General features: G+C 49.8%; 4 protein-coding genes across 10 annotated transcripts in view; 3 read left to right on the forward strand and 1 right to left on the reverse strand.

Moving 5' to 3' along the window:
- Positions 1-5,333, forward strand: part of shtn3 (shootin 3) — a 12,084-nt gene extending 6,751 nt beyond the window's left edge. Inside the window, exons 6-17 of one of the 4 annotated variants that reach the window (XM_029847647.1) lie at positions 155-236; positions 305-399; positions 570-716; positions 850-1,003; positions 1,478-1,655; positions 1,742-1,812; positions 1,892-1,995; positions 2,117-2,131; positions 2,433-2,495; positions 2,641-2,770; positions 3,038-3,287; positions 3,366-5,333. In XM_029847647.1, coding sequence (XP_029703507.1) covers positions 155-236; positions 305-399; positions 570-716; positions 850-1,003; positions 1,478-1,655; positions 1,742-1,812; positions 1,892-1,995; positions 2,117-2,131; positions 2,433-2,495; positions 2,641-2,770; positions 3,038-3,287; positions 3,366-3,471 — 1,395 coding nt within the window. In that variant the 3' untranslated portion in view covers positions 3,472-5,333. The remainder of the gene's footprint in view (positions 1-154; positions 237-304; positions 400-569; positions 717-849; positions 1,004-1,477; positions 1,656-1,741; positions 1,813-1,891; positions 1,996-2,116; positions 2,132-2,432; positions 2,496-2,640; positions 2,771-3,037; positions 3,288-3,365) is intronic. The other 3 variants (XM_029847648.1, XM_029847649.1, XM_029847650.1) reach the window with 3 other exon arrangements.
- Positions 5,334-5,644: 311 nt separating this feature from the next.
- thoc3 (THO complex 3) lies at positions 5,645-7,542 on the forward strand. The gene is made up of 6 exons (XM_003978104.3): positions 5,645-5,849; positions 6,205-6,361; positions 6,437-6,641; positions 6,710-6,871; positions 6,948-7,048; positions 7,210-7,542. Exons 1-6 carry the CDS (start codon positions 5,670-5,672, stop codon positions 7,371-7,373), a joined length of 969 nt encoding a protein of 322 aa, XP_003978153.1. The 5' UTR covers positions 5,645-5,669; the 3' UTR covers positions 7,374-7,542.
- Positions 7,543-10,008: 2,466 nt separating this feature from the next.
- cplx2b (complexin 2b) lies at positions 10,009-19,109 on the forward strand. Its single transcript, XM_003976487.3, has 4 exons — positions 10,009-10,144; positions 15,727-15,891; positions 18,430-18,605; positions 18,790-19,109. The coding sequence occupies exons 2-4, from the start codon at positions 15,861-15,863 to the stop codon at positions 18,982-18,984; spliced, it is 402 nt and encodes a 133-aa protein (XP_003976536.1). The 5' UTR covers positions 10,009-10,144; positions 15,727-15,860; the 3' UTR covers positions 18,985-19,109.
- A 4,658-nt stretch (positions 19,110-23,767) lies between these two features.
- slc25a48 (solute carrier family 25 member 48) overlaps positions 23,768-27,500 on the reverse strand; it is a 5,193-nt gene continuing 1,460 nt past the window's right edge. The window contains exons 3-7 of one of the 4 annotated variants that reach the window (XM_029847615.1): positions 27,416-27,487; positions 26,500-26,752; positions 26,133-26,420; positions 25,190-25,323; positions 23,768-24,364 (exon numbers count right to left, since the gene is read on the reverse strand). In XM_029847615.1, the coding sequence (XP_029703475.1) occupies positions 24,260-24,364; positions 25,190-25,323; positions 26,133-26,420; positions 26,500-26,752; positions 27,416-27,487 (852 nt within the window). In that variant the 3' untranslated portion in view covers positions 23,768-24,259. Of the gene's footprint in view, positions 24,365-25,189; positions 25,324-25,590; positions 25,754-25,811; positions 25,910-25,938; positions 26,077-26,132; positions 26,421-26,499; positions 26,753-27,415; positions 27,488-27,500 lie in introns of those variants that run through there. The other 3 variants (XM_029847617.1, XM_029847616.1, XM_029847618.1) reach the window with 3 other exon arrangements.

A 27,500-nucleotide genomic window follows, 5' to 3' on the forward strand; every position in this document is an offset into this window, starting at 1 on the left:
GATTCAAACTCTGCACAAACATTGAAATAACCTTGAGGAATCAAGCCCTCTGTTTTCATTCATCATAACACTCCTGGAGTGTGACTAACAAACCCTCCCAGAACTGTATTTATCCCTGTTATTCCCATTTAATGTGCTCTTCTTCCTTTTGTAGCTGCAGAAACATCAGACTGAGCTGAAGGAGATTCAGGAAACAGTTGATCAACAAAGCAAAACCATCAAAAGGTTCAACAGAGGTGAGATGAAATGCGTCGTCCTCCTGTCCTGCAGCTCCTCAACTTTCTCTTCTATCTCCTCTCCGAAGTGTCCATGATGGCCGCTCAAGAATACGACGGGATGAAGGATCAACTTGACCTTGAGCAGAGCCTCCGAGTCAAAGCGGAGACGTATGCGCACGAGGTGATTTCAGACGGGGGCTGAGGTGTGATGTTGGACAGCATCACAGCTGATGGCTGCTAATATCCTGGTTAATGAAACGTCCTGAATCTACTGACCTGAAAACTGAAGAGCACTGCTGACATCAGCGAGATGAAGCGTTGCTGGGTAACTTTGATCCCTTATCGACACAGATGCTCGTGAAGCAGAAGGAGGCCAACAGGCAGAGTATGATCCTGCTGCAGAACGCCGAACCCAGCGTTCAGCTCCTCAAAGCTCTGGAGGACGTCGCCGCCATCACCAGAACCCTGGAGGACGAGCGTCTGCAGCATCAGCAGAAGGTGGAAAACAGCACGTTTAGTTTCCTGGTTCATGAGGTGGTCGTGTTTGGGTCCAAACCTCATCCAAGAGGATCACCACTAGTGATGACAGCTGTGTGTGTGTGTGTGTGTGTGTGTGTGTGTGTGTGTGTAGGTGCAGAGCCTGGAGCTGCAGCTGCAGCAGAACTGTGCACAGCAGGAGTTGGAGGTGCTGCAGAGGCAGCTGGAACTGCTGGAGGTGGAAAAGAAGGAGGTGGAGGTTCGTTTGGAGAGAACAGAGAAGAAGAACGAAGAGCTGGAGAGCAGAGGTGGGAGGAGCAACACACACACACACACACACACACACGCAAGCACAGTGAAAACAGCAGGTGCAGCCATCAGTTGCGATACCAAGGAAAAACGTGTGTTCTGCACAGCAACAGAAAACGCTGCTGTTTGCTGATTGGACGGCTCATTTATTTCTGTCCCTCCTATGAGGTCATGACAGAAACAACTTCCTGTTTAAAATGGGTTCAGAGTTGTTGCTGATGCTAAAGGAAAACATTTTACATGATGTCACATGATGTCGCATGATGTCACATGATGTCACTCGATGTCGCATGATGTCACATGATGTCGCATGATGTCGCATGATGTCACATGATGTGGCATGATGTCACATGATGTCACATGATGTCACATGATGTCGCATGATGTCGCATGATGTCACATGATGTCACATGATGTCACATGATGTCACATGATGCCAGGAAGAAACTGCATTTATTCTTTCTTTCTTTCAGTTTTGAAGCTCCAGGATGAGGCTCAGAAACACATCACCATGACAACCATCGCTGCTCCACCCCCTCCCCAGCCTGGTCTTGCGCCCCCTCCCGCCCCTCCCCCTCAGCCGCCCCCTCCCCCTCCACCTCCCCCGCCCCCTCCTCCCCCACCCCCTCCCTCGAGATGCAACCCCCTCAGGTGAGGACCTCCAGCATACGTGTCACTGACATGATATGATGATGTCATCATATGTCGAGAATATGAACGTCGTCGTTGTGTCTCAGCTCTTTGATCGCCATCATGAGGAAGTCGTCCAAAGGCTCGAAAACCTCCGTGAAGGTGGAACCGCCCGCAGGTGAGTGATCACCTCCACACACACACACACACACACACACAGAACCTGAAGCATCAGTTCGGTTCTGGTTGTGTTGCAGCTGCTGAGGGAGTGGACGACGTGAAGGTGAAGGCAGTGAATGAAATGATGGAGAGAATCAAACATGGCGTCGTCCTTCGGCCGGTCAAGAGTCAGGAGATCAAGGTGACTTCACACTTTGTTTTGTCACGTGTGGCATCAGAGAGGACTCAGGGTTTGGATTTACTGTTAAAGGTGTGATGCATTCTGGGTAATGATGTCCTCTCTCCTCTTTGTGCTGCTGCAGAGAGTCGCAGTAAAAGTGAGTTTATTGATGTTTCCATCAGCCAGTGGGGGGTCACCCCCCCCCCCCCCCCAGATATACACACACACACACGCACACACACAGTCGTGAACCCAAAACCAACTGCAACAATTAGAAGTTTGTTTCAGGACACGAAAACAGTCAGTAAAGACGTTTTGGGAATAAACAACCTTGTTTGTCAGAGATGCTGAAAGATTGGAACTGAGACCGTATCATTCATTCATTCATTCATTCATTCATTCATTCATTCATTCATTCATTCATTCATTCATCCATTCATTCATTGTTTTATTTGCAGCTGCCACCAAAGTGTGAGGAGAAACAGCAGGAGAGCGCCATGGAGGAACTGAAGGGAATTCTGGTAATCAATGACGTGTGTGTGTATTTGTGTGTATTTGTGTGTGTGTGTATTTGTGTATTTGTGTGTGTGTTTGTGTGGGGAAGGGGGGTTACTGTCATTCTCATGGTCATGTGACCATTAGAAATGAAAATTGGATTGTCCCCAGGAGACGGTGAAGCGCAGCCCCAGCCGGGGGTCGCAGGAGTCGTGCCCGTCGCCACCGGGGAAGAAAGACAGCGAGCTGGAGCTCATCCTGAGACGCCGGCGCAACAAGGCAGGAGAGGCTGGTTCTGGAGGTAAACAACACAATAACAATAACGCCGGACACATGTGTGTCATTATGTGTTATTTAGGGACAAACTTGAGATTATTGGAGGATCCGTGCTGATCTAACAGCAGAAAAATGATGTGATTAAAATGAGACGGTCTTCTTCCAGCAGGGGGCGCTCTGCTCGGACCACTGAGCCTCAAACAGGAGTCATGGATAATCCTGAGATTATGGTGTCAGAGACCTCCGCTAGAAGGACCTGAGGTCCATCCCTCAACTTTCCTTTGTCTTCCAGATGAGGGCCAGATGAGCCACGTCACCTCTTCAGACAGCCTGAACGGGCGGTGCACCAGCAGTGACCTGAGCAGGGACCCAGTGAGTCCGACCGCCCTCGGCATCCCATCCACCCCACCAGTTGGCCCAGGAAGCCCAGGGGCTGGACCGGAGCCCAGTGTGGTCCAGAGGAGCAGCTCTGGAGGCAGCAAAGAGCCTGGAGTGGAGGAAGAGTTCTTCGAGACTCCGATGAGCAACGGTTGCTTCAGCAGGTACCGAACTGGAAGCTTCAGGGGGGATAAAACTGCTGCTGCTTCAGGAAAAACATTCTGATTGCTTCTGTTCCCCAGTGTGGACGAGAAGGACGGAGCTCAGGAGATCCAGTCCAACGGCGTCCATCACGACTGTGGAGAGGAAGCGGCCGCCTGCGCCGACCCGCCCGACGGCGAGTGTTAGGACGGAGGGCGTCCTTGTTTCTAACGGCACACGTTCATCCGCCAGTGGCAGTGACGTCACTGCTCCAGCGGCTGCTGCGTCTTTCCGAGCTTTTTGTTCTGAAGCGGAATGAAAAGTGACCTTTTGTGTGTTTCACAGCAGCTTTTGTCCTGTTTGTCCATTCATCACTGATTTCACATGAACGTCGGCGTGTTAGTGAACTGGCTGGTTTTCTTAATTGCATCGATTACTCGGAGCTGAGTTGCCTTCAGAACCTGGTTTGGTCTCTTCAGGCTGAGGAAGGGTGACGAGCATTCAGGTACCAGGCGGGTTTGTTCGGGAGTGATGGGAGAGCTGAAGCTGAGAAGGACGTGTTGTCCAGAGCAACACCTAGCCTGACCTGTCCGTGTGAAGCCCCGCCCCCTCATGCACTCAACATAAACTGCAAGAAATTTATGCTCAATTTGAGGTCAAATCACTTGAATCGTCTCGTTTGTCCAGCGAGCTCAGACCTTTTGCCAATGTTAAAACCATAAAACATCCCATTCCCTCACCAAATCTGCTTCCCTTAAGCAGAGTAACCATGGCAACAGTCCAGAGCGTGTGTAACGGGCTAACGGTCGAGTCTCTGGAACATTCACCTGCAGGGTTTTTGAGAACAGGCGTCTCCACAGAAGCTGCTTTATTTTTGCACATTGAGTTTCCTTCAGTCTTGGAAGCTGCAAATGTTTTTCTTCTGTCTGAGGCGCAAACGATTCGTTCACAACTTTCAGCAAACGGGGCAGGTGAGGGGCAGTAAAAGGTGAAGTCCTGGAGAGACACCTGAGCTCCGGAGATGTTGTTGTTGCAGAGAATGAAGCCGTAACACAAACTGAAAACTCAGTTCAAAAGCTGCCTTACATAGAATTTAGCTGTTCCTGAGGGGAGCTGGAGGGGACGTGGGTGAATGCTGCTGTTCAGGTCCTCGCGTGTAGACCATCAGAAAGGGTTTCAGGTCCATCCAGCATCGGCCCCTTTTCATCAGATCACACTGAACAGAGAAGTTCTCAGGGTCGGACGAGGAGAAATTAGCTTGAATCTTGAAGACATTCATTTGCACACAGCTAACATCTTCAGCTCAGCTAAACAGGGACAATAGAGCTGACAATGAAAAGAGCACTATAGAACGATTTAATGGCTGCATTCTTTTCTTCTAAATACATCTAACGCCCTTTAAAGTGGCTGAGATCGCCGGTGGATTGATGGAACACAATGGTAGCGCTGACAGGACGGTGAGATTTGTAGAAATGAGGTGCACTTTGTCGTCTACCTCCCCGCAGATGTCTGCCTCCAAACCTCCTGGGTCACGTTTGTGATGTGTAACCTTGTCTTTACTGCTGTTCACTGGAGAAAAATGATGTCTTCCACACAACCTCCTGCAGCGCCTTGACCTTCGACCCTGCATCCCTCCACCTTTACTCTGATGAGCCTCCACCTTTTTATCATCCTCCTGACGCGTGATGCAACAAATTTTGAAAAGTATGCAATTACCTATGGCACATTTGTATGATGCTTCAACACCTTGCCATTCTTTCTTAAAAAGCCCAGTTGAAAATGCTTTTTTTTTGTGTGTGACTTTTGGTGTGTTGTATTCTAATGCAGAGGTCCAGATGTTGCATAAACTGCTGCCAGAGCTGCCATATGCCTGAAAATTCTGCATATCGAGGCCTTGCTTGGTTATGTTTGGGTCCTTCTGCTGACTGATTATTAAAACTGACAGAGTTTGGGTGGATATTCTTATCGTCTGGGTGTGTGTTTGGGGTGCAAATGTAGTGTTACAAAGGTTTAGTACGTTAATCAGCATTTTAACACCACTTGAAATAAATTAAAATTCAACTACAACTCAAATGAATTCAAACTGTAACATTATTACTTTTATTCTGTGGTCTGAAAGTCAGCACAGCACTGCCGCAGTAGAGTCACAGGGCCACCTACTGGTGACAATGAGAAGCGCACTTTTTTCGAATGCACTGCGGACTAAAAGAGGGCATTTCTAAATAAAAACCTTCCATATCAAAGTAAAACTGATAGCTAGCTGATATTCTGCCCAAACAAAATGCAGAATATCTATCAGAACGGCAGTTTGAGGGTAAAAAGACCCGTATCCCGACTTCGAACCAGAAGGTGGCGGTAAGGGTGAGTACTCGTTCTCGTCGCTGAAATATTACGTCACTGTCAACATGGCGTCGCAGTACTACCAGGAGATGCAGGAAAGCTTCAAAAACAACAACAAAAGTAGAGAATTCCCTGCTCATACAGCGAAGGTTCATTCTGTTGCTTGGAGTTGCGACGGCCGGAGAGTTGCTTCCGGTTCTTTTGATAAAACTGCGAGCGTTTTCGTGCTGGAAAAAGACCGTCTGGTGAGTCTGGTAGCATGCTAACGTTAGCATGGCAACGGTGAAACGATGTACGTGCTGCAACTTAAAAATACCAGGCGGAATTAAGTGGCCATAGCCCCACAAAACATTGGCTTAATAGCGTTAATTCGTCATTATCAAAGTCTCAAAACAATCACTCATATGTGGTACTGCTGTTCAGCGATTATAACTCAGAATTCAACAGCATTACCCCCAGAAGCAGATGCTAACGTTAGTGCAGCAACCATGACAACAGTCATTAACACCAATACTGGTGCAAACAAGTTAGAATTTATTTTCTCTTGATGTGAGTAGTACCAGGCTAATTGTAGCTGGACAACTGTGTCTCTGTGTCCAGGTTAAAGAAAACAACTACAGAGGTCACAGCGACAGCGTGGATCAGCTCTGCTGGCATCCCACCAACCCTGATCTGTTTGTGACAGCATCTGGAGACAAGACCATTCGGATATGGGACGTCAGGACCACCAAATGCATCGCCACCGTCAACACCAAAGGTCTGATGCCTCTTTGATATGCTAGCAAATCAATAGGAGACTTTTAAAATAGTGCTTTCATTTTTGTATTTTCAGGTGAGAACATCAACATTTGCTGGAGCCCCGACGGCCAGACCATCGCTGTCGGCAACAAGGACGATGTGGTGACCTTCATCGATGCCAAGACGCATCGCTCCAAAGCTGAGGAGCAGTTCAAGTTCGAGGTTAACGAGATTTCCTGGAACAACGATAATGACATGTTCTTCCTGACCAACGGCGGCGGCTGCATCAATATCCTAAGGTGCTGACCCTCAGGGAGAAGGTTGAGCTGGTGTCTTCTCTGTTCTGAACATTCGCTTCTGCTCACAGTTATCCAGAACTGAAGTCCATCCAGTCCATCAACGCTCACCCATCAAACTGCATCTGCATCAAGTTTGATCCCACGGGGAAGTACTTCGCCACCGGCAGCACCGACGCCCTGGTCAGTCTGTGGGACGTGGAGGAGCTGGTGTGTGTTCGCTGCTTCTCCAGGTCAGTTGGTGGAATCGCTGAATGAAATGAAAGCTTGTGTGAAGATCCCCGTCCTTAATCATCAGTTCTCCTGCAGGCTGGACTGGCCCGCGAGGACTCTGAGCTTCAGCCACGATGGGAAGATGTTGGCCTCAGCCTCCGAGGATCATTTCATCGACATCGCGGAGGTGGAAACAGGTCCGTGCCGTGCTCAGGCTTTCTCGCTCTCCTGCCTTCGACGTGTGACAGTGTTTAACACATTGTCTCGATTAGAACCAATAAAGATTAGACCTGATTTAATTCTGTCAGCAAAGATTCATCTGCTGCTGAACTGAAGAATGTTTCCACTCCTCACTCAGGAGAGAAGCTGTGGGAGGTTCAGTGCGACTCTCCGACCTTCACGGTCGCCTGGCATCCCAAGAGGCCTCTGCTGGCCTACGCCTGCGATGACAAAGAGGGCAAGTATGACAGCAACCGTGAAGTGGGCACCGTGAAACTATTCGGTCTTCCCAATGACTCCTGAGATGTGCTTTTATAAAAACTGAGGGGAGGGAAGGAAGAAGAAAAGATGGGCTCTCGGACGCTGCAGTACCCGTTCACCGCCAGCAGGGGGTGTATGTGGCCACCTCCCTTTACTGTAATATTAATTTTTTGTTAATGTTTTTGGTATTAAAATGATGTTTTTCTATATTTATACTGCGTTGTTATTTATAGAATTCAGAAAATATAAAAGTTTATTCATTTCTATTTGAGTCATTTATATTTTATTGATTGTATCTATAAGAAACAATAACTTACAAAAATACCTAACGAATAGGTAGTGAGAGAAAATAGAAATAAATAATTTAACCAATTAGGACCCTTGAAATGAGTAATAAGCACTAAATATGCTAACGTGTGTCACACACAATCATTTAAGGTTATTATAAAACACAACCTGACACTGACTCGCAGAGGATGGTGCATTCTGTCTGAAAATACGACAGGTTATCAAGTAAAATATAATTAAATGTTCAAAGTTTTTGAGGCTGCTTAATGAGAAGCATCTGTTCAGTTGAACGTTCCAGGCAGCATCTCCTGGTGCCTTCAGAGCTTCACTGCTAACGTCCTCAACATCAGGAGCTGAATCCTGCTCAACTTCCTGTTTATATGCTGCTGCACAAGTGGGCGTGGCCAACAGCTCATCAGCGCCCCCTGCGGCCCTCCTGTGTATCTGCAGCCCTGCAGTGATCCAAAAGCTGTTTTTATTCTCAGACAGGTTTTCAACAGATGAATTATTATGTATCTGCAACCACATCTGCACCTATGTGCACTCAATGTATCCCATAATGCACTGCTAAAGGTAATGAGACCTGCCGCTCCCTAGTGAAGCAATAAACTGAAACAGACTGCGAGCATCTGAAAAATAATCTGATTTCTGTTGCTTGATGGGAACATTGAGACTTACAAACTTACCAAGTTGGTTTTCATTCCCTCCTGACAGGTGGGTTCAGCTACGTAGACGTGTTGTAACAGAGCCAGATGTTGGAGGTCAGGTTCTACGCAGGGAGATTTGATTTATTTTGGACTTTAAACAGGTTTTAACAGTAGCGAACTGACCCTTTTAGATTCAACAGGTGCTTCTGCCACAGACGCACCTCAACAGAGACGCGTGAATTATCCTCTCAAATGTGTCCTGATGCCGTTTGAAGTAGCAGCTGCTGGTCTGAGCTGCGACAGCCGCTCCGATTTTTGATCACAGTAACTGATTTACAGATGTGTGCAGATTCCCTCAGATCTGCTCATGGATGCCTTAAACGTGCAGTTTGTTGTGTGGCTGCATGGTCCTGAGGCCAGATTGGTCCCGAGAACCCAACAAGAAGTTTGACCTCACAAGACGGGTGGGGGGAGTTGACACTGGCGTCGGCACCGTAACAAACATTTGTAGCCTTGGTGCTAAAAATGGCTCCGCAGGAGGGTTTATCTCCATAAAAGTCAGATTTCAAGACGAAGCATTAGCGCGCTGCCTTCTGCTGTTGAGGTTTTATCAAGAGTTTCCACGTTACAAAGGCCCCGCCCCCTGACTGACCCCCACCTCTAAAAGGTCGTTGGGCCTCCCCGAAGCTGAGCCTGTTTTCACGTGTGAGCTGATCTTTGACAGCTGCCTGTGTTCGATCACCATATTTGTTTAAGTCAGCCGACTGCTGTGTGTTTTGGATGTGGCGGCGAGCAGCTGGCGGCACCTGTCCTGTCTGTTTGCAGAGTGTGTGTGTGTGTTTGCTCGGACACACACCAGGCGGCTAATGTGGGTGTAAGAGTGCATTAGTGCTGCAGCAGGTGGACATGAGCAGTGACACGTCAGCTCCTCCACACAATGCTGCAGACGGAGGCTCCGCCCCCCATCGGCCCCGCCCCCCATCGGCTCCACCCCTCCCATCGGCCCCACCCCTTCCCTCATCTGCATCCCTTTCAGGCTCGTTTTATTGTGCTTGGCCACCTGATCCAGGTGTGTTTGTGGTTGTGTTAGCATGAAAAGACCTCGTCATCTCTCTGTGGAGTGTCCATGTTCTCTCTGGATCCTCCAGGTTCCTCCTACAGTCCAAAAACATCCATCTGTCGTGACTGGAGACTCCAAATGGACCTTCGGTGTAAATCTTTGTCCCTGGTGACGTGTCCAGGCCGACCACACCTCTCACCTTCTCACCCAGAGGCGGCTGGAAGAGGCTCAAGCCAGAAAAGAGGTGGACTGGAGGGTTGGTTGGATGGATGGTTTATTGGTGTAGAACTGTTTAAAACATTTAAACGGACATTGCACATGTCAGAGGTGATGGCTGCTGACCCAAACGTCAAGTTCAGATTCACAGTATGTTTGTCCATTCCAGGCTCCTGTAGAACCTTTGAGGAGCCACAAGCAGCACTCATGGAGGGAGACTTGCTTCAGTATTTATATAAACAAATACACTATAAATTAAATCATACATTCTATATTATTTCTGACACACTATGGGATTTTTAAGCCAGAAATTTGAGGAAAATACTGTTATTTTATGTGTAATCAGTTTTAAATTTACCTGCCAATTAGGGAAGCCCCGCCCACGAGCTCGTTAAATCTGTATCCTGCTTCATTTCTATAAAAATGAAGGTTGCTGTATCAGAGCTTCCTCGGGAGGAGAGAGGGAGGGAGAGAGAGGGAGGAAGGCAGAGTGAGAGAGAGAGAGAGAGCGGGAGGGGGAAGTATATGACGGGCATCACGCACACGGTTTGTTGCCGATCGCTCGGGATCTCTTCCGCCGCCGGTGGCTCCAGACGCAGCAGGTCAGTGAACGCACCACGCGCGATAATGTGAGAGAAAAGCTGCATGTGGAGGTCGATAAGGGGGGGTTGGCTCATCATTTCAGGGTTTGTGCGTCGGGGTTGTTGAACTGCGGGGCTGCAGGTATGTTCGGCTTCACCTGCTGTTAACGCACCACGCGGGGACCAAAAATAACGTCGCTCCGCTAACAAAAAGCATCACGCCCTCCTGCTGCCCCTCCTGGCCCGTGGGGGCATCCAGGTGGAGGCGGATCTTCGCCTCTTTCGGCCGACATATGTCGCCTGTAGGTGCGGATGATGAGACGGGAGGAAGAGGAGAGAGGAGAGAGGAGGGCCTGGCCGGCTGCGCTGCTCCGCGGCTGCGCTATCAGCAGCAGCACAGCAGCAGCAGCAGAGCAGCAGCAGCAGAGCAGCAGCAGCAGAGCAGCACAGCAGCTCCTGATGGATGCTGATGGGCTCTGAATTATTTATAGCTGCCGAAGCATTGATCAGATGGAGAAGCCTTGTGGCGGTTGTGGTCCAGCATGTTTGTTTTTTCTAGTCAAAACAATGCAGTGTGTGTGTGTGTGCGTGTGCGTGTGCGTGTGCGTGTGTGTGTGTGTGTGTGTGTGACAGAGAGAGAACTATAAACTACATATAAACCTGTGAAACTCCAGGAGAAGACCACTCCATTGATCATTGAGGGTCGTCTCTTCTGCTGTGACATCAGATGTTTTACAAATAGAACAAAGTTTAACAAAAAGCTCATTTTTTAAAATAAACGGCCGCTAAAGTCAACTATTCAGAGGCGGTTATGATGGAGGATGAAGGGCCTGTAGGTTCCTCTCTGCTCCTCCAGCTCCACCCATCTGTCCACCAGCAGGAGGGTCCCCCACCTCAGCCGGGTCCTGCTCCAGGTTCCTTCCTGTTACTGAGAGTTCTTCTGCCTTCACGGCGGCACCTGAAACGGTTGCTGCTGTAGGTGGCATCCGCAGCAACACCATTATTCAGCTGCGTCGCCCTGGTAACGACCCTTTGGCACCTGTTACCGTGGACCAGCGTGCGAGCATTAGCTGCCTGGTAATGTTGCCTCTGAGGTGAGAGAGGGAGCAGCTCGTGTAGCGGAGGTTCAGCCCACCAACGCCACCCGTGTAGGTGGGACACCAGCAGCAGTTCAGCTTGGTCAGGGAGCGCCCCCGTTCCGGAGCGCCCCCGTGCCGGTCTACCCCGTGCCGGTCTACCCCGTCCTGCTCCTGCAGCGGGTTGACAGTCAACAACTCTGTGCTCCACCTCTCTTCCGTCCAAAGATGCTTCCTGCGAACCCGATGGACTGACGGTTCTGCCCCTCGTGTTCCGGCGCCGCCTTGGTCCTCGGGGTGTCACTGCGTTTATCACGCCGCTGCTCACGCTGCCAGTCAGTGACAGGAAGTGGCCAAACGTCGGCCCGGCTCCGGCGTGCACGGGCTAACGTGACTCCACTTCATGTCAGAACCTCTGGACCTTTAGGTGAAACCAAACCCAGGACGGGTCACGGGCTGGGCCGCCCCTGAGCCAGGCCCCGGCTGCTCCCGCCGCCCCTGTGCGAGCTCGTTACTGCTGGCTAACGGGTTTCTTCTTCTTAGCTTCCTGCAGGTTTCCTGCTGTGTTCTTTAAATACGGACATTTTTTGTGGGATGTATTCGTGTCCCCCGTCATCCCGCCAGCGGCCCACGGGGTCGCTCCTCGCCGCTCTTGTTCCTGCCGCCACATTGGCGTTGTAGAGCTAAATCCAGCATAACCTGATTACGCAGAAGCAGCCCCAGCGAGCCCCCGCGTCTCCGCCCCGGTGCTGCCAAACACGGACTTTATTGATGCCTCACAGGCTGGAGTCCATCTCATGTGGAGGTCTCCGGGAAATAGCGTTCGCTCTAAAAGGGGGCGTGGCCGCGTGTGATTGGCGGAAGAGCCGAACTATGTGATCTGCTATGCTGGTTTCTGCCGCCCGTGTAGACGCGTTATTATAAATGAGCGAATATGGATAAATATTCTAAATGATGGTAGATATTAACGGTTCCTGCGCCTGCTTCCGTATTTCCAGCAGCTCTCCATCTCCCAGCAACCTTTAGTTGAGGAGTTGGCAGGCGTAGCCGAGCTCCCACCCACACATCAGCGGCTCCACTCCCAGCATGCTGCTGGCCACTTTGCATCCCCCCCCCCCCCCCCCCCAGCCCCACCCCCCCACCCCCCCAGCGCAGGGACACGGTCGTGTGTTTTTGCTGCTGTGGGTAAAATTCCTAACGACGCAGCGAGCACCCGACCGCCACCAGGCCGGCGCGCTGGCGTCCTGTAACCCAGATGTGGACGATGCAGCACGTGTGTCCCGGAGGACGCGAAAACGGGAGCGAGACTGAGCTGCACAGCTCGTAATCACTAATTCAGTGTTGTCACCTTGATTTTCCTGCAGCAGCACACTCCCGCAGGAAGCGGGGGGGCGGAGCTTCAGCACCTTCACCGCTCTGTCAGCCGTGTCGCATCGATTGGCTCGCTCCTGTCCGCTCAATCGTGCAGGTTGAGGACAGGTGTTTGTCCTCAGGGAGGGCGTCCGCGGGACGGCTGCGCCACTTCCTGCAGCTGGTAGCGACGCCACTTTTGGCCACAGCTGGAATTGCTGCCGGCAACGGCGGCACGTTAGCGCCTCCATCAGCCGTCACAGCACCGAGCGAGGGGACGAGGGACGGGGGGACGGGGGACGGGGGACGAGGGACGGGGGACGAGGGACGGGGGACGAGGGATGAGGGACGGGGGCCTCCAGCCAGAAGAGCCCCGTAAACATCAGTGAAAGAAGGAAAATTCCCCAAAGTTGGTGCCTGATTATTAGCGTTAAAAGCCCCGTGAAGCTCACGGGCGCCACGGCAACGCGAACGGCGAGAAGGCTCAGCGAGTGCAGGACGACAACAGTGGATCTTTAGAACCATGTGGGATCTTTAGAACCATGTGGGATCACGTTTGATGCGTGCGAACGAGCGAAGGTGAGAGGAGGCTCATCGGTGCACGGTTGCCTCCCTCCTTCACAATAAAAGCATCCAGCTTTACACAGGCCATCCACTCCTCCTCCAACTTCCTTTCTTTCCTCTCATCACGCCGTTCTCCTGCTTCCTCTTGCTGTTTCCTTCTTTCACTCACTTGTCCTTCGTTGCTTCCTCCCCCTCCATCCTCCCACTCTCACCCCCCCGTCCTCATTCCTCTCCTTACATCTCTCTCATCCTTTTGTCCTTCCTTCCTTCTCTTCCTTCAGCCACCAACAGCGAGATGAATGAGCGAGCACCTCGTTGCTGATGTGGGGCCAGTTTCCTCCCCCCCGTCCTCTGCTGCCTGAGGGGAGGTGGGGGAGGTGGGGGAGGTGTGTGGGGGGGTCGTGTGGCTTCGCTCGCTTCCTTTCTAACCGTTGCTAAATGTGTGCAGTCGTCTGCAGACTGGTTCCTCCTGAACAAATCATTATTATTCCGCTTTAACATCCTTTATTATTTGTGGAACTTCGATAAATAAAGGGGTTTTTTTAAATTTTAACTGCTTTAAACAGTAAAATTTGACATTTTTTGTCATTTCTGCTGTAAATTCCTAAAGTTTGTTGCTGGCGGCTCCATGCGTGAGCGTATCCATGCGCTCCTCAATCTGCTGCCTCCACCGATATCGATCTTCAGATAATTGTCGCTGGTCCGCGTGACCGAGGGAGCGGCGTCTATTTTGAGTCTGGCCATTCTCGGGTGAAAGATCTGATTACTGGGTCCTCCAGGAGAGCAGCTGGACACGGAAATGAGCCGTGTGGAAAAGGCCGGGGAGGGATGGACGAAGACGTGAATGAGCGGGCGGATGGATGAGCGACGTTCAGAACCAGTGCAGCCAGTCAAGGAGCAGATAATGAAACGCTGAGGAGAAGCGTCTGTTGGTGCCTGGAGCTCATCTGTGGCTTTCGGACCTCCTGAACCAGCTGATGTCCAACAGAATTTCTGCATTTTCAATTCTGATGTGGTTCTGAAGACAAAACCCCCACAGATTGACGGTTCCCGAGGGACATTTTATTTAAACTCAATATGAAAGTGAAGCAGTTCTAAAACCAATAACCAGCTGGGTCAGTTCAACCGGGCCTTCGTTGGAGTATTGGAAGCTCTTCAGAAAGGTAAACGTGGGGGCGGATGATGAGGGGTCCCTCAGGGCTGCTGCTCCACCTGCTGCAGGTGTTGATGTTTAATACTGAGGCTGAACAGCGGCGCAGCATCAGCCGCCCGGCGCCACATCGATTTGGGTGTTTGTGGCGCGAGCAGATGGCGGCGGCTGATTGTTCCAATACTTACAGAATCTCCTGTCAGAGGTCCCAGCTCAGCTCCTCAACCCAGTCGGCTCTGAAGTCAAAGTAATTCACGTTTCACACGCACGGATCAGGCGACTGAGGAGGAGGTGGGGGAGGGGGGGGGGGGAGGAGGAGGAGGGGGGGGAAGAGGAGGGGGAGGAAGGTCCAGCCCCAGACTGGTCCTGGATCTGTCTTCGACACCATCAGGAAGTGAGAGCAGGCCCGGAAGCCTGGGTGGAAATGGTGTCATTAATCTGTCTAATCTTCAGGAAGTCTGAGCTATATTAATCCAGGTTATTAACATGTAAAATGACGGTTAAATTTAGCTCCTCGGCGTCACATCATTCTCCACCAGCAGTTTGATCATTTCTGAAGAAGAGCAATGGGAGAACTTCCTCTCCTGCCTTCCAGTCGGTGCGGAGGGAATAATTTATCTTCCCCGTCACATGAATAAGTGATGTGTCTGGTGGGCGGTGATGTCATCGAGTTAGCGCGCCATCATTAATTCATTTAGCGTCTACAAAATGTCCTTTGTCAACGTCAGCGGCAGGTTTTTACTGTTGTGGTTGTTTGTCCTGAACAAACTTCCCTATCCCACGTTCCCAAATGTGGGACAACTGTGGCGCCATGGTTACGAGCAGGAAGCTGCTTGAATTGTTAGTCTCGAAGGAACTCCGAGCTGCTAGCTTAGCCAGGTGTCACAGGTGAAGGATGAAGCGATTAGCGCTAGCTTAGCACCTGTTGCTGGCGCAGCCTTGTGGCCGGCTGCAGGATCTGCACCCCGGCAGCGCTCCGAGGTTTCCGACGGATGAAGAAGTGATGTTAAACCTTCCCGTCATCCTCTTTCCCTCCCATTCAGAGGCGCTTCCTTCATCCATTATAACCGCGTTATCGGACCGACTCGTGCGGACTTTTCCGGGCCGCTCCCCTCCTCGTCTCCGGGCCTGGAACAACTTCCTATTAGGCGGATAGGATCGGCGTCCCGTCCTGCCCGACCCTGATAACATTATCCTGGGTCACGCTGCTGCTGCCAGCGCTCGGATTATCAAATTATAGGAAGGGGAAGGAAAAGGGAAGGAGGAGGATGGAAGACAAGCGGTTGGGTGGGGGGGGGGGTTACTGCAACGGAACCAGAACCAGATGGATCAGGTTTCTGCTGGTCTGAGTAGCTCATCCATCAGGAACAGGATCCAGATCCAGTCCTGTCGTTCCTCACTTCCCATCATCCTCCAGCAGCTGATCCCATCATCCAGATGTTTCTTTTTCTTTTGTCTCTCAGGTCCAAAAGAACCTTTGAGGTGTGACGAGAACCTGAGAAGGATCAAAGCTTCCAGAGGTACCAGACTCGCTGGCTACATGCTCGCTTCTCTTTGATCTGAAGAACCAGTCAGAACCAGTCAGAACCGAGGAATCATGGATTTTGTGATGAAGCAAGCTTTAGGGGGTGAGTCCTCCCGGCGCGTCCCTCTGGACATCGTCCAGGTCACCAGCCAGAGGCTGGTCCATCCTCTCCTCCTTCCATCCTTCCTTCTCCTCCTTCCATCCTTCCTCCTCCTCCTTCCTCCTCCTCCTTCCATCCTTCCTTCTCCTCCTCCTTCCATCCTTCCTTCTCCTCCTCCCATCCTTCCTTCTCCTCCTTCCATCCTTCCTCCTCCTCCTTCCATCCTTCCTTCTCCTCCTTCCTCCTCCTCTCCTCCTTCCATCCTTCCTTCTCCTCCTTCCATCCTTCCTTCTCCTCCTTCCATCCTTCCTTCTCCGCCTTCCATCCTTCCTTCTCCTTCTTCCATCCTTCCTTCTCCTCCTCCCATCCTTCCTTCTCCTCCTCCCATCCTTCCTCCTCCTCCTTCCATCCTTCCTTCTCTGCCTTCCATCCTTCCTCCTCCTCCTTCCATCCTTCCTTCTCCTCCTTCCATCCTTTCTTCTCTCCCTCCATCAGCAGCTTCATTTCCAGGCTCAAATGTCATTTCTGACCTTTTGTCCTGCACAATGAAAACATTCATTCATTCATTTTGTTGGGCTCAGCTGCACAAACAGGAAGGGGGGGGGGTAGGAGAGTGTGTGTGTCTGTCTGTGTGTGTGTGTGTGTGTGTGTGTGTGTGTCTGTGAGGGGGGGTGGGTAACAAGGCCATTTCAAGATGAAGTGTGTTCCAGTCAGTGGGGGTGTCAGGACATAAATCAAATCTTTCCCTGCCCTTTCCTCAGGTAAAGTGTGTGTGTGTGTGTGTGTGTGTGTGTGAATCTGAATGCTTAAATGTGTGCGATGATCATCGTCTGTAATCTGGAAATAGTAAAGCCAGAAAAGTATTAAACATTTTTTACCAACTGTTTGTGTATCTGAAATTAAGAGTTTGTTGGGAAAAAAGACTCACTCCTCTTAAAGTGCAGTTAAACCTTAATTTAATTTGGAATCAAGCACACACACACACACACACACACACACACACACACACACACACACACACACACACACACACACACACACAAACATCTGATTGGTGCAGACTGAAGTATAGATTTCAGCTGGAGGCTACAGATTGAATTTGCAGCTTTTTAAATGAGACATCGAATTCATTAGCGTCTCCACTAATTAATGAGTTGGTGGGCGGAGCCAACACCTCCTGGTTTTTAAGGTTTGGCTCTTATTTCCGCTTTGATTCAGAGACACAAACGCCATCTTCTCCTCAGTCCGAATGTTGCTCAGGCTAACAGCAGCAGCCAGCACGTGCACTGAAACGTGCACGTGCTGGCTCATTGTTGACATGTCCACCACGGCTGTGAATGGAGGGTCGATGTTCCTGGACAGTTCCGCAGACAGCCAGAGGGGGCGCTCGCCATCAGACGGTGGAGCTGCTGCAGGTGGATGGTGGATCTGGCTTCTGCTGGTTTGCTACTTCCTGCCTCTCCCGCCTCCAGCAGGATATCACCACCATCCAGAGATAATCCTCGCCGCTCCAGACCCACATGCTCGCCCCTTCATTTCCTGTGCAGGCGGCGTGAAGGCGAGTGATGGCTGATAATGTGGCTGCCGAAGCGTGCGAGCGAGCTGGCGAGAACGCCGCGCCTCTCAGAAATGATGGTGCAGATGTTTCCAGCAGCGCAGATCCTCCTGTGACGTCACCAGGCATCATTCGTTAGTGTCCGCCACCTTTAACAGATCCTGGGCGGCGCCACCAACCTGGGGGGGCAATGATCCATGTTTTATCACTCCAGTTCCCTCCTTCCTGCCTTCGCCTGCCAACCATCCTCATTCCCCCTTTTTTCACTCCTCCTTTACGTCTGTTTTCATGTTTCTGTCGTCAGAAGAGCCGGTAGCCTTTAGCCACCGCTGCTACTCTGAGCTAATGCTAATGCTCTGTAGCATATCATAGCTGCAGATGTTAGATGGCTGAAGCAGATGTTATGTTTTGCTGAATCCTGATCGAACGAAGTAACAACCTGCCCGAAACAGAACCAGCTCACATGAAGTAGCTGGACTCTGGGTCCAGATCCACTCATTTCTGGACTCCTGCGGCACCGCCAGCACATATGTGGAGTGTTTGAGAGCTTGATGAAAACAATCTGACCTTATCCGGCGTCCCGGGGAGTCCGGGGGGACATTTTACCGCCACCCATCTCCCACCTGCAGTGGGCTAATTTGTCACCCTGGGCCTGCTGCCACCACACAGCTCCGCAGGGCAATTAGGACCTCTGCACGAGCGCTGGACCTGGCACCCCCTGCTCCCACGGAGGAGACCCCCATCGCTCAGGAATGTTTGGTTCCGACTCCTCAGTCGCTCCCAGAGCTGTGTGGAAGCTCCGTAGATCTGACGGGCAGCTCTGCTAGAGTTCCGGTTCTCTGCGTCAGGCTGGGTGGACGTGAGGAGCAGCGAGGTCCTTCTGCTGGAAGCATCGAGGGTGGAGTCCACCAAGCTTCCTGCTCTCCTACCTCAGCAGGAGCCGCACGTGGTCACCTTCTAATTCATGCATCTTCTTTTCTGCTCAGGGGCCACCAAGGACATGGGCAAGATGCTGGGTGGGGAAGAGGAGAAGGACCCAGATGCTGCAAAGAAGGAGGAGGAGCGGCAGGAGATGCTGAGGCAGCAGGAGGAGGAGCGGAAGGCCAAGCACGCCCGCATGGAGGCGGAGAGGGAAAAAGTCCGGCAGACCATCAGGGACAAGGTAGAGAACTTCCCTCTGCTCTCTGTCTTCTCAACCATCCTGGCAGTTATGGACCAGCGATGGTGTGTGAAGGTGGTGGTGGTGTTCATGATGGTGGGACAGTCTGGCCTTCTTTGACCTGAAACCTTCAGCCATCACCTTCTCATAGTCCTGTGCCTGACCTCTGTGTCCTCTGTCCCTCCAGTATGGACTGAAGAAGAAGGAGGAGAAGGAGGCGGAGGAGAAGGCGGCGATGGAGCAGGCCTGCGAGGGCTCGCTGACGCGTCCAAAGAAGGCCATCCCGCGGGGCTGCGGCGATGACGAAGAGGACGAGGAGAGCATCCTGGACACGGTCCTCAAGTTTCTCCCTGGACCTATACAGGACATCTTCAAGAAGTGAAAGGAGAAGAACGAATGGATCCCTTGGTGCCGCGTCCAGTCTGGCCTGGGCCAGGCTGTGGGGCTGAGGACGGTGGCCATCTTTGGGGGCGGGGACTGAACAGGTAGACAGGGGTTGATGGGATGGGGCCGGTCTGGGTGGGGGTGGGGGGGGGGGGGGTCTTTTGGAGGGTGTGAACAGGTGAGGATCTTGCCAAACTGTTCCAGGCTGCACACTGCCGTTCCAGCTTCTTTTCTACTTTTGAGTTGACTCAACTGGTGTCGAACCTTCTCACTACACCTTCCCCCCCCTGTTGACGTCTTTTATTTGTGCGTTTTTACGGTGACACATATCAAGACATCGTGATTCCGGTGACGCTCCGAGACTCAAAGGTGGAAGCTTCCGTCTTCTCGCTTCCCGGGTTTTCTAGCGGCCACGCCCTTTTCCACTAGACCGAGCCCGTTCCTTTGTGTCCCTTCCGATTTTCTACCTTTCTGATCTTGGTGCCAGTTTTTATTTCTATAGACACTAAAAAAATCCTGAGTTGTTGGTCCGCGTGCCTTCATATCACCTCCTCAGTACATGAGGGTTCCATCTTCAGTCAAACGGGTCAGCGGCGTGCGGCCCAGACGCAGCCTCGCTGGCAGAACAATCTCGTGTAAATTCCAATGTGGCTTCCTCAGATCGACTGATCCTGCTGGGCGAGAGCATCATCATGTCTACAAATTCACAAATTCCGTTCCATTTCTCCCTACTCGGGGCTGAATTTGAATCGTTTTCCAAAAGAAATCAGCGCCACAAGTTGGGGTTGTTTTGTTCCCATTGACAATCAGAACGACCACAGGCTAACGTGGAGGCAGCGGGACCCTTGTCATTTCCTCTACGACCATATTTGGTTATTCAATACTTGTTTGCAGCTCAACACGTTATTCCTTCTGGGAATCTTCCTGTAATCAAAACTTTTCTTTTTTTCGTTCATAGAACTTTCCATTTGTGTCACTGTTAGCCCGTCAAGCTAACCTTTAGCTTTCATCCTTCACATTTATCTTTTCTTCAACACGGAGACCAAAGAAACACCGTCGAGCTCTCTGATCGGTAGTATCGGCGGCCCATTCGGCACCGTGCACGCTCCTCTGAGCACCCATAACGACCCCGTTTGCTGCTGCCCCGACTCCAACAGCCCCACCCAGCCTGAGGAAACTGGGTGGGTGCCGGATCCTTCTCCACTTTATTCTCCATCCCATAGTTTTACCCACCCGTGTGTTATCGAAACAGGTCGTATATGACGTAGACCTAAGTGACTGTAAATGAAACAATCCTAATTCATCTTAATATATGGACGTTAAAGGTAAAGCAGAGCATGTTGTGTGTGCCCACGCTGGGGCTCTTCAGTTCTTAGCTTGTAAACTAAAAGAACATTGAGGATTAATAACACTTTAATTCATGAGTTTCCTTTTATTGACCAACTTTTTTGTTTTTTTAGCTCAGATAGGACTTTTCACTAGACGAAGCCATATTGTTTAGATTGCAATAATAGCTTAAAATGCTAAAAAAAGAGAATATTTCAGTGTTGCGTGTTTGTTTTCTGTACATTTAAAGACAAAATTTGCATCTCTGTTGGTAAATTCACTCTCGTATCGTTAAGGCTGACGTAAACACAGAGAACACGTATGTAGAAGAAGCCATTGGTCTGTTGTCTTAGCGTGTGACGCGTGTACCGTATATGTGTGTGTTCATGTGTGTGTCCCCTCATGTCTGTGGCGTGTTGATTCATGTCGTCCTGGTTTATAAATGTGTCTCCAGTCTGTGCACAGCCAGTAGCTAGGGGGCGCTGCCCAGTTGTGCCCTGTCCAAAAAACCCTGAAAAAAGATATTGTATTAATACTCAACACATTCCTTCAAACGTGGCGCATGCTTGTCGGCCAAAAGGCCAAAACACTGGTTCTGTCGTTGCCGGGCAACAGAATCCGTGTCGGTTCCAGACCGACTGTTGGTGTGAGCAGGGAAAGCATAGAATCACGTATGTGCACGCAACCCGACACTGCGTCCCGTCTCCGTGGTGGCTGTGGTAGCGCAGGCGACGCCAGTCTCCCCAGTTTCCCCAGGTGAGCTCACCAGTGCTGCAGTATTTACGCTCCGTCTTCGGTATTTGTTACCTCACAACTGAGTGGCTGCACCGTTTCTTGCCTTGCTCGTGTGGCGACGCGGCTTCAGACCGCAGGTTTTTAGAGGTGGCCGTCGTGTCTGGAAATGCTCCCAAACTGTCCCAGCTGAGCACCAGTGAACAACAGGTGGCGCTGTGGCGCTCGTTCTGAGGTTTAGCTCCTTGTATCTAGTCACATGTGAACCAGCTGCATCGTCATTGGTTGGTTCTGGGATCACAGTGACACACTCCTTCACACACATCCCGAGGAGTTAGCAAGAGTTTCTGAGAATTGACCCTCTGGACCGTACGTGTCATCTGAACTTGTGGCCCCTCGGTCGGCCTCTCGGTGGGACTTGTGTCACGGCGTCATGGTGTGTGAGCTGCCTTTAAAAAGGGCTATTACCATATTTGTGAGGTCAGCAATGTGTCTCCATCCGTGAGTTGCTCTCGTTAAAATCTGGTTGCTTGAGATGCTTCAGTGCAAAAGCGATGTGTTGGTGGCTTTTGTGGGGCCTAAACGTAAGGTTTGACCGGGAGTTGACGGACTTTATGTTCAACAGAACCAGATGTGGGTGGGTGGACTGATCTTCTTTCCTTCCTTCCAAGACTTCATCAATACTTAAATTCTCTGTAGATCTGATGCTTTTATCAAAGCATCTTCTGTTATCAGGACCCCGAAACAAAACAGAATCAGGTTTGATGTGAAGCTGCAAGTAAAAGCTCCTCCCACCGAGAGGCCCCTCCCACATACTGCCCTCCCACGGGGAGGCTCCTCCCATTGCGAGGCTCCTCCCACTGCGAGGCTCCTCCCACAGGGACTCCAGTGAATGTGGTGGCCTCATTACTTTTAGCAACGTGTCAGAAAATGCCAGAAATGACGGCAGCGTTAGCTTAGTTAGCTCTGTTAGCTTAGTTAGCTCTGTGTGAGCAGACGTTTGCCTGGTTTTGGTTTTGAGGTGGACTGTGCCTCAAAAGAAAACAGTAAAATTAAATGGAGGTCATGTAAACTTTAGCATCGGCTGGCCTCTGCTATAATGATGTCATAGCATGCTGTTCTTAGAACATTCCGTCATACACTCGTTTAACTGCCCTGCTGATTCCTGCCTCTAAGCCTCCTGTTGCTATGGAGACGTGATGATGCTTGCCTTCTCGCCACGCCAACTTGCTGTAGAAGGAAAATCGCTGTGGTTAGCAGCGAGCACAACTCTGTTACATTCCAGTCTTTGAGGAATTTGCACTAGCTGTTGAAATGTTACGCTAACAACTGTTCTGTCATCTCAGATGTCGGACTTTTGCATGTTTCCTAAAGCTCAGAACTGTCGGCGGATTGGACAGAAACGTCTTTTTGCTAACGATCCCTTTAAAGTTTCCATTTTAGAGACTCCTGTGTCAAATGTGGGAAATGTCAAAAAAGACAAAAGAATTAAGTTATATTTCGACTATTGAATCTAAAACTATTTTTTTTGGTGAAACTATTTTCAGGGTGCAGTTTAAGAATGTAAAATATGATTTCTTGTTATATTTCCCCCTAAGTTGCATGTCATATACTCTATGTCTCTCTGTAAAACTGTCTTGATATGGAATAAATCATTCTTTTTGGAAACTAAATGCATAACACTAATAAAAATATTTATAAAGAGCTTCCGGTTTTTCATTCCAGCATTTTTCTTCCCTACTTTTCTGTAGCGGGACACAATAATTTAGCAAATCTTTATGAACATCAAACATTTTAGCATTACAGCTACTTCTGTGAGGTTAAGGAATATTTTTTGGATATGTTGACCCTTTCATTGTTTTGAAATATCTGCCTAAGAACATATCACAAACGCCACCCTGACATTAGAATAAAGACTAATTTAATGACATAAATATATAGCTTGATAGCTAGCTTGATAAAGCTTTTTAAAGCTGTAACCGGTCGCCCTCTAGTGGGAACAAGTCAACGTTACACGCCAGTTCTGCCGAATTCAGGTGTTTTTTCACGGGTACTGGGGTTCGAACGTTGACGTCACAGCACCCAGGAAGTAACAAACACGTGCACGGCTGAAACGCGTTATTATTCACGTGTTTATTTTCTGTCACACCTGGACGGGCCACCGGACCATCACAGAATTCGGGCGCTCACAATAAGATTTGGAGTCTCTTATTAATATAACGCGCACGTTTGTGAGAGGAAACCGTAGAAAGCGCGCACACGCCAGTCCGGACCGCCCACATTCAGAATCATTCAATGATCCCGCACAAGTAAGTGGTTTAAAAAGGCCTTTTAGCCGGTCCATTACCGCTGGCTCGGAACTAACGACCCAGTCAAAGTGTTTCCTGGAACATCCCGAACTGTGAATGATTGTTGTAAATAACCTCAGAGTAAATAAGCTATTTATGCCTTCTGAGTTTGTTGTTTCGGTTCATTTAATCATTTGTCGCCAACAAAACTGTCAATCAGTCGGTCCCGCTGAAGTGGCGGCAACGCGGGTTCAGGTTTGTCCGACTCATCTGATTGGTCCGTGAAGGGGTCCCAGGAAATGAGACAAAACGGAAGAGCCAATCGGGTGCGTCCAGTGGGCGGGGCCACGGCCCAGGGACGTCACGAGCGTCCGTGAAGAAAAGAGCGCGTGACAATAATATTAAACAGAAGAATTAGCATCACCAGCGTCTTTAAACACTTTTGAAATCCCTTTATTTAAAAGTCTGCTGCTGCACAACTGCAACATTTCTGTATTTACACAAGGAAGCAACTTTATAAAAATATCTATTTATAAAAAAAAGACTAGCTATACATGAAAATCTATTTGATTCAACAGGATTGGTTTTATCACAACTGTGCGTGTGCTGTGAGCGATAAATTCAGTTTGTTAAGTAGCTGGTGACTGCGCACGTGTTTGAGCAGTGAACCTGCACCTTTCTTAATATAAGAAGGAACATGTTAAAGTAACATCAGTGTGATTACGGCAATAAAACTCTAAAGCTAAATCAAAGTGTGACTTTTAGGTGGATAAAGTGAAAACAAACAAAAACATATAATACAACATTGTGCGCGTCAATTTTCAACCATTTGTGTTGAGAAAGCGAGTTCTTTGGCAAATGAAGTGGCCTGTGACGGGATGAAAGCAGCGGTCAGACCAGCGGCTCCTGGTAGCTGCTCCTTCCATCCTAAAGGCTCCTGAAGAACTGCAGCGACAGTTCGTAGGCGAGAAACATGGTGGCGCTCATGGGGAACCCTCGGATGGCGTTTACGGACGCTCCGCGGAAGAAAACCTGCGCGCCAGCAGACAGAGCTTTAGTCACTATTGATTCTGTAAATTCAGGAGAATTATTCCAGCTTCCTGTCATGTGCTCAAAACATCTCCTGTCTTTGACCTTTGACCTTTGAGCAGCAGCTCACGGGACATCTGTGATTAACTGTAACAACTGTGCGACGGGGCTGGTGTAATTTTAGATCTGTGTGGATTTTCTTCCAGATAATTAATCAGGCTGGCTGGCAAACGGCCGCAGTATTCTGGGGTTTTGAGTTCTGAGAAACGACCTTTGACTCTTCTACAGTTTCACCTCTGAAGATTAAACCAACTGTATCATTTACAGCAGCCTGTACAGTAAACAAGGCGTGTGCGTGTGTGTGTGCGTGTGTGTGGGGGGTCAGGTCGGGTCTCATCACCACCCACAACAGCCCGTGTCATAAAGCGTGAAACACATGGCAGGTTGGTAATTAACACAGCAATTAGCATGTTCTGACTGCTGCTCGGACGTGTTTCCACAGTAGCTTCAACAAACAAACCGGAACGTCACCTTTGTTCCATCTTATCCCTCAGGAATTATGCACTTCCCACTATTGCCAATAGGTGTCGCTAAATCCCGGAGTGGACGTTTAAATCAGTTTAAAACGTTTCATCGACGCAAAAGCTTCGGCAAATTAGCAGCTAGCATAAAGTGCTAGCCCTGGATGTGAGGAAAGCTGGTCAGATGAAGAGCACTTTAGCCTTGTTAGGGTGATCTTGTGGGGACGTGTCAAATCTGGTGATCACCAACTGAGCAGCAACATTTTCAGAACCCAGCGGCTCTTTGGGAGCAGGACGCTCCGCTCACCTGGGCTCCTTCAGACTTGTAGCTCACGACGATGCAGTGGAGGATTCCTCTGAACTTCCTGGTCTGCTGGGTGTCGGCCTGCAGGCGACTTTTCACCACATCGGCAGGCGTGGCGGTGACCCAGGAAATGGACCCTGGCGGCGAGGAGAGTCAAGGTTAGATGGTCCTGCCCACACGTGAGGAACGGAAGGAGCTTCTGCAGCAGGTTTATCCTCCAGACTCAAATTACCTTTAATTATCAACCAACTCTGCTTTTATCATGGAAAATTCACAGGTCGGAACGTTATGGACAGTTAACGCGGTGTGAGTCACATGACCTTAAATGTACTCAGCACGTGCACTTGTTTGCATGTGTGTGCAAACACACACACACATAAACACACACACACACACACACACACACACACACACACACACACACACACATAAACACACACACAGGTGGAGGCCAATCAGGGTTGATATTTAAACAGCAAACATAAGATAAAATGTGTGAGGAAACGAGAGACGTAAATGAATGACGGGACCAAAAGGTCCAACGTGCAGCTCTGTCTGGAACTGTGTCTGGAACTGTCTGGAACTGTGTCTGGAACTGTGTCTGGAACTGTGCCTGGAACTGTGCCTGGAACTGTGTCTGGAACTGTGTCTGGAACTGTGCCTGGAACTGTGTCTGGAACTGTGTCTGGAACTGTGTCTGGAGTGAACCGGCTGATCCTGAACCTGCGTGTGATGCTGGTGAGATCAATGAACGGGCCCACAGATGAACCCACAGGTCGAACCAGTTCATCCCGTCACAGACGGATCCAAGAGTCTTCAAACCAACATGGAAATCAGGATTTCTGTGTCGCTCCGAACACAAAAATCCCGTTTTCCACCTGTTGCTCCAGCTGTGAGATTGTGGAAGATTAAACATTTATTGATCATTTCTTCTCAGGCCAGTTACCTGCGAGTCCTCCGGCCAGCCAGATGGAACCGGGATGAGGGTCTGAACTGGCGTCTGGTTTCAGCAGGTTGCAGAAGATGGTGTAAGGGATGAAGTAGAGCACGTATCCAGGAACGTCCCTCAGGATCATGGCCCCCGCCCCCCGGTACAGGCCCTGCAGGCCCTCGGTCCGCAGGATGCTGCTGATGCAGTGCAGAGGGCCTCGGTACTGCCTCTGACCGGGCATCTGCACAGAGCTCAGGGGGATGTTGGTGCCATTCGCCATGTTCCCAGCAAGGTGGAGGTTCTCTGAGAGGACGGAGAGGTTCTGACTGAAGGTTCCTGCTGTGGTTCCTGCTGTGGTTCCTGCTCCACCTCCCACATTTACCTGCTACGATCGTCTGCGTCTGCATTTGGAGGCGGATCTTGACCAGCTCCACTGGGGCTCCCAGACCCACCGACATCAGGCCCGTCAGCGCGCTGGCCACAGTCAGGTCCCCCAGGCCGCAGGGACGCCGCTCGTCGCCATAGCGATACTGACTGATGAATCTCTGTGCATTGCTGAAGAAGCCAAACACCACCGAATTATAGACGGTGATGCTGGCGAGTGGGAACGACATTCCCTTAAAGAAGCCGCTGACCTGGAACACACACACACACAGACACACACACACAGACACGCACGTGCAGAGTTAATCAGTAAAAAGTTTCACAACTGCAATGTTCCAACCTGCTTCACGTCCTCTCAGATTATTAGAGATTAACAGCTCATATTATTAGAGATTAACAGCTCAGATTATTAGAGATTAACAGATCAGATTAACAGCTCATATTATTAGAGATTAACAGATCAGATTATTAGAGATTAACAGATCAGATTATTAGAGATTAACAGATCAGATTATTAGAGATTAACAGATGAGATTATTAGAGATTAGCAGCTCAGATTATTAGAGATTAACAGCTCATATTATTAGAGATTAACAGCTCAGATTATTAGAGATTAACAGCTCAGATTATTAGAGATTAACAGATCAGATTATTAGAGATTAACAGCTCAGATTATTGGAGATTAACAGCTCATATTATTAGAGATTAACAGATCAGATTATTAGAGATTAACAGATCAGATTATTAGAGATTAACAGATGAGATTATTAGAGATTAACAGCTCAGATTATTAGAGATTAACAGCTCAGATTATTAGAGATTAACAGCTCAGATTATTAGAGATTAACAGATCAGATTAACAGCTCAGATTATTAGAGATTAGCAGCTCAGATTATTAGAGATTAGCATCTCACCGTTTCCTTCCTGTAGATGCTGAGGATGCAGTGCAGCGTGTTCTTGTAGCCTCTCCCCGCCTGCAGGCGCGTCTGCACGCAGAAG

Source organism: Takifugu rubripes, chromosome 14, assembly GCF_901000725.2.
Source record: "Takifugu rubripes chromosome 14, fTakRub1.2, whole genome shotgun sequence".
In the NCBI taxonomy this organism is placed as follows: Eukaryota; Metazoa; Chordata; class Actinopteri; order Tetraodontiformes; family Tetraodontidae; genus Takifugu; species Takifugu rubripes.

Coding starts and splice junctions, on each gene's coding strand:
- thoc3 (XM_003978104.3), top strand. CDS start 5,670: ATGGCGTCGCAGTACTACCAGGAGATGCAGGAAAGCTTCAAAAACAAC. Junction 5,850..6,204: donor TGCTGGAAAAAGACCGTCTG/GTGAGTCTGGTA, acceptor CTCTGTGTCCAG/GTTAAAGAAAACAACTACAG. Junction 6,872..6,947: donor TGTGTTCGCTGCTTCTCCAG/GTCAGTTGGTGG, acceptor GTTCTCCTGCAG/GCTGGACTGGCCCGCGAGGA.
- cplx2b (XM_003976487.3), top strand. CDS start 15,861: ATGGATTTTGTGATGAAGCAAGCTTTAGGGG. Junction 15,892..18,429: donor GATGAAGCAAGCTTTAGGGG/GTGAGTCCTCCC, acceptor TTTTCTGCTCAG/GGGCCACCAAGGACATGGGC. Junction 18,606..18,789: donor GGCAGACCATCAGGGACAAG/GTAGAGAACTTC, acceptor CTGTCCCTCCAG/TATGGACTGAAGAAGAAGGA.